This window comes from Dreissena polymorpha, chromosome 8 (assembly GCF_020536995.1).
Source record: "Dreissena polymorpha isolate Duluth1 chromosome 8, UMN_Dpol_1.0, whole genome shotgun sequence".
NCBI classification, from domain to species: Eukaryota; Metazoa; Mollusca; class Bivalvia; order Myida; family Dreissenidae; genus Dreissena; species Dreissena polymorpha.
The window spans coordinates 70963865-70973182 of NC_068362.1; the positions used below are offsets into that span (position 1 = coordinate 70963865).

At 39.2% G+C, this 9318-nt stretch overlaps 1 protein-coding gene across 1 annotated transcript; it reads right to left on the reverse strand.

Moving 5' to 3' along the window:
• Positions 1-1653: 1653 nt before the first annotated feature.
• LOC127843269 (uncharacterized) lies at positions 1654-7891 on the reverse strand. The gene is made up of 4 exons (XM_052373155.1): positions 7755-7891; positions 6993-7566; positions 4414-4597; positions 1654-2810 (listed from the first exon to the last, which is right to left on the reverse strand). Exons 2-4 carry the CDS (start codon positions 7335-7337, stop codon positions 2398-2400), a joined length of 942 nt encoding a protein of 313 aa, XP_052229115.1. The 5' UTR covers positions 7338-7566; positions 7755-7891; the 3' UTR covers positions 1654-2397.
• Between the last annotated feature and the right edge of the window lie 1427 nt (positions 7892-9318).

A 9318-nucleotide genomic window follows, 5' to 3' on the forward strand; every position in this document is an offset into this window, starting at 1 on the left:
TAGTAGAAGTAGTAGTAGTAGAATGAGTAGTAGTAGTAGTGTAGTAGAAGTAGAAGTAGTAGTAGTAGTAGTCGTAGTAGTCCCGTAGTAGTAGTAGTAGTAGTAGTAGTAGTAGTAGTAGTCTAGTCGTTGTCGTAGTAGTATGTATATTCGTATTAGTAGTAGTATGTCGTAGTGCCGTATTAGTCGTCGTCGTCGTCGTCGTAGTAGTCGTCGTCGTGTCGTAGTCGTCGTTAGTAGTAGTCGTGTCGTCGTCGTCGCTAGTCGTAAAGTCGAGTTCAGTCGTGTAGTCGTCGAGTAGTCGTAGTCGTAGTCTAGTAGTCGTCGTCGTCGTCGTCGTCGTGTAGTAGTAGTAGTAGTAGTAGTAGTAGTAGTAGTAGTAGTAGTAGTAGTAGTGTAGAGTAGTAGTAGTAGTAGTAGTAGTAGTAGTAGTAGTAGTAGTAGTAGTAGTAGTAGTAGTAGTAGTAGTAGTAGTAGTAGTAGTAGTAGTAGAGATTAAGAGATTTCCGACCCTAAAACACTGGTTTCGTCCGGTAACGGACGCCGGAAGCGCTTATTGCCGTAATCGGTCAGTTTGGTTTCTATGGCGGTGGGCTCGTGGCGTTCCTTGTCCAGTTCGAAATGAACCTTCTCCCACCTTCATGACTCGATGAGGGATAACAACGGAGAGTAAAAGGCTGTCAGCGCCAAGCACGTGAATGTACATTTGGTACGGAATACCGTTAGTGCCGTCGTGGTTACACATAAAAATCCAGAGGGCGACATGCGATAGTGCGATAGTACGATGACGACAGTGCGACAATACGATGGAGCCAGTGCGGTAGTACGATGGCGAAAAGGCGATAATATGATGGCGACAGTGCGATAACGCGATAGTACGATAGCGACAATGCGATAATACGATGACAACAGTGCGACAATACGATGGCGACAGTGCGATAGTACGATGGCGACAATGTGATAATACGATGACAACAGTACGATAACGCGATAGTACGATGGCGAAAATGCGATAATACGATGACGACAATGTGACAATACTATGGCGACGGTGCGATAGTACGATGGCGACAATGCGATAGTGCGATAATACGATGACGACAGTGCGACAATACGATGGCGACAGTGCGATAGTACTATCATGGCGACAATGAGATAGTACGATGGCGACAATGCGATAATACGATGACTACTATGCGACAATACGATGGCAACAGTGCGATGGTACGATGGCGACAATGCGATAATACGATGACGACAGTACGATAACGCGATAGTACGATGGTGACAATGCGATAATACGATGACGACAGTACGATATGACTATCACATTGTCGCCATCGTACTATCGCACTGTCGCCATCGTATTGTCGCATTGTCGTCATTGTACTATCGCGTTGTCGCATTGTCGCCATCGTACCATCGCATTATCGCCATCGTACTATCGCATTTTTGCCATCGTACTATCGCATTGTCGCCATCGTACTATCGCACTATCGCATTGTCGCCCTCTGGATTTCAATATGTAACCACGATGACATAACGGACATTCCGTACATTTGCTATTGCCCTGTGCGAATGTGGGAATTGTGTGGACTGTAAATCGGCGTCGTATTGTATGATATTGCGTACATGTATTACTAATAGGCGAAATAAAATGAAACTTTTTATTTTAATGTTGCAACATTAGGCCCGTGCGATTCAATGAATATACCTGATTAATAAAAATGGTTTTTTATAGATTGGCCTAGTCACGTCTTAGAAATGCTGAATACAGCGGTATTTCAATTGCATGACGTGCAAACTACAGCCAGAAATAAATACAACTAAACACGGATTGGATGAGATTGGGGAATTCATTCTTAACGATTTCCGACCCTATTACTCTGGTTTAGTCCGGTAGTTTAGTTTGGTTTCTATGGCGGTGTGCGTGCGGCGTTCCTTGTCAGCTCGAAATACACCTTTTCACTATTCTTGTACATTGCATACGGCTTCATGTGATCCGAGATGAGCTCGGACTCCAGGAATAAATCAAGCAATATTGTAGTTTCATTCACCACATTCTACTGCAAGGCCGAGTATTTTGTGAAGAAAACTGAATAAACGAAGTGTTTGTAAACATCCATTGTCAAAGATGTCAATGATTGAACTTGTGTTTGCATTTAATTTATCATATATAGAAAACAATGTGATTGCTAGTAATAAAACTACGACAAAGACTATTGGCACATAGGCAAATATACAGATAGATGGCATGCGTTCAAAACTAATCATTACATAATTTAAACCACGAGTTTGAAATTTAACGAACAAAAGTCAGCGAAGAATGATTTGAAATGAACATGAAAGAGATTGTGGATTTGATTCTTAAGAGGTTTCCGACCCTATCACTCTAGCTTAGTCCGGTAACGGACGCCGGAAGCGCTTATTGCCGTAGTCGGTCAGTTTGGTTTCTATGGCGGTGCGCTCGCGGCGTTCCTTGTCAAGTTCGAAATGCACCTTCTCCACTTTCTTGTCAAGTACGGTCAGCTTCACGTGCTCCGAGATGAGTTCGGACTCCAGGAGGGACTTGGTGGCGCTCGGGTCTTCGCTGTTCACGAACTCGTCCGTCACAAGGTTCTTCAGACCCGGGAAGTCGTATTTGTCCGCCAGGTGGAGATACTCGAGGCTAATCTCGACCGGAAGTGCACCCGGTTTTTTGCCTCTTCGCATCTGCCTGAAGGATTGGATGATCGTCTGCTCGCACAGCCGTTTCAGACTGACGATACCGTACTCCTCTGCTAGGGGAAGTAGGGCAATGGCGGACTGCTCTGAAACACGTATAATGTTTCATGTAAATATGTTTGATAAAAACGGGTATTAATTTGTTGAGCTACAAAATACGAATAAATACAACGTAATACATCACGTGTATATATTTGTGTGTGGGAAAAATAAGAGGTTTGGTGCTGCATGTCCGTAATTTCAAAGTAGTAGTTCAAACATGTAGCTCGTGCGTTCGAGATGAACTTACTGACGGACAGCTCTACGCTTGAACCATCCTACTCGATACCCATGTTCATCCGTAACTCAAAGATTCGGGCCGAACATCTTAAAAAAACATTCCCTCGTCCCGCCCAATGTCCCTTTAAGTTTATATATACAATACGAATGTGTTCTGGAAGTATAGGCCGTGAGAGTCCATATCAAAGAGGATGCAGCCAAGGAGCGCCAACACTGCGGGTACATATGAGTCACATTCTGGGAAAAATTGTATTAATGCATGTGCGTAAAGTGACGTCCCAGATTAGCCTGTGCAGTTCGCACAGGCTAATCTTTCAAACACTTTTCGCCTTAACTGGATTTTCGGTTAGAAGAGACTTCGGAAAAAAAATGTTTTAAAGCGGAAAGTGTTATTCCCGATACGCCGAAGTGGACTACACATGCTTATCTGGGACGACACTTAACGTACATGCATTAAGCCTAGTTTTGCAAGGACGAGGGTGATATATTTTCAATATATAACATACGTGCTTGATGCGTACCCATTTTCGGCCCAAGTAGTCAAGAAGCCCCCACAACCACCGCATAAAGAAAACAGATATAACACTATTTACGTTTGATGTTGTGTACCTGTAATCTAGTAGTCTACCAGATATAACACTATTTACGTTTGATGTTGTGTACCTGTTATCTAGTAGTCTACCAGATACACTATTTACGTTTGATGTTGTGTACCTGTAATCTAGTAGTCTACCAGATATAACACTATTTGCGTTCGGTGTTGTGTACCTGTAATCTAGTAGTCTACCAGATATAACACTATTTACGTTCGGTGTTGTGTACCTGTAATCTAGTAGTCTATCAGATATAACACTATTTACGTTTGATGTTGTGTACCTGTTATCTAGTAGTCTACCAGATACACTATTTACGTTTGATGTTGTGTACCTGTAATCTAGTAGTCTACCAGATACACTATTTACGTTCGGTGTTGTGTACCTGTAATCTAGTAGTCTACCAGATATAACACTATTTACGTTCGGTGTTGTGTACCTGTAATCTAGTAGTCTATCAGATATAACACTATTTTCGGTTGATGTTGTGTACCTGCAATCTGGTAGTCTACGAGATATAACACTATTTACGGTTGACGTTGTGTACCTGTAATCTGGTAGTCTACCAGATATAACACTTTTTACATTTGATGTTTTGTACCTGTAATCTGGTAGTCTACGAGATAAAATCATATTTACGATTGACGTTGTCTGCCTGTAATATGGAAGTCTACCAGATATAACACTATTTACGGTTGATGTTGTGTACCTGAAATCTGGAAGTCTACCAGATATAACACAATTTACGGTTGATGTTGTGTACCTGAAAGCTGATAGTCTACCAGATATATCCATATAAACGATTGACGTTGTGTACCTGTAATCTGGTAGTCTACCCGCGGGTCCATGTAGGCAAGGAGCTCCACAAAGTCCTCGAAATCCTTGTCCGGGATATCCATCTCCTTGTTAGACTTAACGGAACCGGAACTGAGCAGCTGGGCGAGCACCGGGGAGTGGTACGCTAGCAGCGCCCGACACGTAAAGATACGCTTCCCATTCAGCTGTGGGCGATAAATCGTCGTTTTATTAGGAAAACACCATAGAATGCTAGGCGCGAGTATCCGTTCTCTATTCAGTTGTATGTAGAATATGATTTATTAGAGAAAACAACGAATTTTAGAAATTCATGGGGGTATTATATAATGTTATACTTTTTAAAGACACATTAATCGCTAAAATAAGTGAATGTAATTGTATTTAAGCCACTGTATTTTATCATAGAGAATGACATAAGGGAAAAACTACCCTTTATCGACAATTTTCCGTAATAATTCCTTGTTTAAATCGGCCTTTAGTGTATAAGGTACTTGCCATTTAAGGTTCAAACGCGAAAGCTAGCAATCTGACAAAAAAAATACAAACCAACACTTCATAAAACTAACGCAAAAAACACGATCATGTACGAAAACATTAGAACACTGGAAACACGAAGACTAATACAAACTAAGGACAGCCAGGGAAAACACGTTATCATTAGTTAAACATATTCCTGTTATACGAACACTGTTTGAATACAGTACTATTGTTATCCCACGCAAACCCATGTAATCTGACAAACACTTTCTAAAACTCCCGCAAATCCCATGCAGTAGAAACGAAATCCCTCATAAATTCAGGCCGACCAACAACACAAACAACAAACTGAATTCTAAGGAATATTTAATGATAACCTAATAGCCCAGACAACCCTTATTATGTATAAATGTGTCCTTTTACCTATAAAAGTGACTTTGACCCTCTTCAAAACTACTATACATGATGATTATATAAGAACACGTATTGAGTAAGTGCATGGCAAAGTTTCAGTTCGCATAATCTCAGAGGACGAACGGATGGACGAACAGGGACATGCACGAACATACAGCGACGAATAGTGACAGCGGTATCAAGCGGGACAGAAAGCGATCTCGACAATAATATGCAACACGTGATATGCTTCTTTTTTTTGTTAATTTTATATGATATTGGATCTATGTTAAAATGCCAAAAACTGTTAGTACATATTATAATATTTAGGAAATGCAGACTTAATAAATCTTGTAAAAACACAAGAAAAATGTGATATCGTGTATATGCAAATTAAAGGGAGCAAAATGACGCTTATTATATAATAATGAGCTCAATTTAACTATTAATGTTACACGAACAGTTGCTTTTTTTTTGGTGTTAATCTAACACGCTTTTTATAAACGTCGGTACAAGCAGAAAATGCATTATAGCTTCTTCTATGATGACGCATTTATCTTTAAACCGTGCCTGATTAATGAACGGATGTGTTTAATTAAATAGACACGTTGTTAAAGGGGCGTTTTCACGTACTGAACATTTAACATACTATAAAATCTTCATTATATGCATCTTTTGACGATTTAAAAACCTGAAAAGTATACAGCGTTGCAACGCGAAACGATTGAATAATTGTGAGAGTTAATGTTGTTGTCGTTATTTTTTGTGACAATGAGGATTACTTATAAAAACTATAAAATGCATTACTCATTACTCATCGGATAGCCGAGCGGTCTGAGCGTTAGACTTTTACTCCAGGCTACAGTGATTCGAGCCCTGTTGAGGGCTACTTTTTTTCTTTAATTTCTTCTCGTTTTTTTTACTGGAGCATTTTAGATCCTATGTTTACATTTATCAATATAAAGCATTAAATGACAGACTCAATGCATGCCAAAATGAGTGAAAAGGTCTCTTAAATAGTGACATTCAAATAACTGCAGAAGAATTAAATTTAAGTATTAGCCGCACTTGGAGCAGTATCGGTATCAGAACACTTAAAATTCAGATAAGTAACAGAGTAAGAAACACTTATGCTAGTAGCACTAGTAAAGTAGTATTGTTAATTAGTTTGAACCTATTTATTTAAGCTCGATTGACACAAAAGCCTTTGGCTTTTTGAGACACGATCGAGTCAATTTCGTGGGTGTAACCAGTCCTTGGGATTCCTTAGATGAGATCTTGTTAACGCTCTTAGAGTGCGGATCTAATCCGGGACCTCCTGTGCCCTAGGCGCGCACAATATCCACTACGCCACGGTGACCTCTGCTGTTGGTAGTAGTAATTATAATGGCAGTAAAATAAATAGTGGTTGAAAGATTTAATGAAAATGGTAAAATTGTGGTTTGGGTATACCAGAAACATAATACATATTGTTTTTAAAGTCAATACATGTGTGAAGGTATTAATTATACACAATGAACATTTTAATAACGCGGTAAGTTAATTTTGCATTTAGCGATTTTTAAATCTCTTTTTTAAAACAAAAAGCACTTATGAAATATTAATTTAAAAGTAAGGAATTCAAATTGTTCATCAGCCAAATATTCACGCGGATTCATAAATACCCGAACCTTTGAAATACACAAATCGATAAAAAATATCCTACCATACCGCTAAAACGACATCAGTGAACGGATCTTGCTTAAAGAACGGCATATCGACGGCCTCGGGGCGCTGTTGCTGCTGGAACTCCTCGTCGTCGCCGGCGCTACTGCGGGCCGTAAGGTCGGCCTGTGAGTTCCGGAGGGTGTTATTGCTGCGAGCCGTCAGGTCGCCCTGGGAGTTCCGTAGGGTGTTCCCGCTCGCCGCGGTGGTGAGACGCTCGTTTACGCTATCTAGACTTCCGATTTTGAGCTTGGGTTCCGCCTGCGGCAGATTCGACCTCGTGCGGCTTCGATTTGTCGTCTGGGTCGTCTGCGTGCCGCTGCGTGGCGTCATAGCGGGAATCCGCGACATCCTCGGGCTCGGGCTAGCGCCTGCTTTATACTTGTGCTACGATCTCTTCTGATTTAAACACCAGCCGCGATCTAGTCGGCTTAAAACTCGTGATTCGATTTCTTCTTATTCAAACTCGTGATACCATTTCGTCTGCTTACAATTCGTGCTGCGATCTCGTAATTTTTAAATTTGTTATACGTTTCCGTATGATGGTTATTAATTCAGCGTTATCGTCTGCTGTGTATTCCTGCTGAAATGAAGCATGTATCAAACTCATGCCACTTTTTCACTGCTTGATCTCGCCTGTTTAATGTATTTATTAAAATTTAGCACTAATGAATTTTTTTCTAACATTCTTTAACTTTCAATCTTTTTAAACGGATATTTGATACGTTTGTTTACTGTCTGGGTGATCAAGAACAATATGTTAATTACCGTATCATGAATTTAGTAGGTCTTTGTGGTGTACTGGTAGATAGTTTTAAAATAAAATAGCACTTTACGAGACTAGCGTTGGTATTGTTGTCTTAATATTTGTAATATGCATGGCGAATCAATATAAATGAACACAGAGAACAATAAGTATTGATAATCGTTCATGGAACACTTCATCTCGTTATGTGACATGGTATTTGTTTAAAACAACATTGAATTACAAAAATGTATTTTTTTAATTACTTTAAACTATTATGTTGGCTCGCAGATTATATTCGATTCCAATAGATGTATATAGTATTTTTGTAACGTATATAAGGCTTACCTATTTCAAGTTTTCATCATCATCATCATCATCATCATCATCATCATCATCATCATCATCATCATCATCATCATCATCATCATCATCATCATCATCATCGTCATCATCGTCATCATCGTCATCATCGTCATCATCATCATTATCATCATCTTCATCACCAACACCATCATCATCATCATCATTATCATCATCATCGTCGTCGTCGTCATCATCGACATCATCGACATCATCATCATCATCAGCAGCAGCATCATCATCATCAGCAGCAGCATCATCAGCAGCAGCAGCAGCAGCATTAACATCATCATCATCATCATTATCATCAATTTTTCATTATCGTCATCATCATAACCACGACCAATAACAACAACTACAATAATCCTATCAAGCTCGCCGCGATCATTTAAACAGTATTTTATTGTCATTTGACATATGATATTGGGGAACGCAGAATTAAGAATTGCTTTTCTCATATTCCTTTATGCTATTAAGCGTCACATTAAGCATACTTCAAGGAGTGGTATTATGCGCATTAAGATAATGCTTTCGTCTATAATCACCCTAACGGGAACAATACGGCTTTATACATGCAATCAATCTTGAAATAACGCAACATGAGCTATATGGCTTGATAGGGACTTCCGCAAAGTTTGATAAATAGGAGAAAAACTAGATTAAGAACAGTAGTAGTAAGTAAAACTATCGACGATCAACAATGATAACAAAAACACCTAAACACGCGACAAGTGACACACATGTCATGTTGCATTGTTTTACATAAAAAAAACTAACTGCGCAATTCAATTTATTACTTATTTGCTGTTACCTCGTATTAATCCATTTATGCCTGGTGGAATCTCCCATCCTTCTTAATTGGATCAGTTTATTTCCAAAATTAGGGATGTCTAGTATACTTATTTCTATATTTAGAATATTTCTTACAGAAATTCATATAAGCAAACAGCATAAACCCAGATGAGACCTGGCTCTACGCTGTTTGCCAAAGCCTTTCTTCAAGACGATGGGCATAAATATGTCTAGGGCAGATGAAAACATATTTAAGGGACATTTACTTATGACATATATATGAAATCAATGCAAAGTCTCTTTTTTTCTTTGAGATACAAATAGTTAAAAAAAATCGTATGACAGGCGGAAACATTTAAAAGGAAAATATCGACTGTATATTCAATATTTTCATATCTTTGAAATGTTATATTTATATATTGTTTACACTAA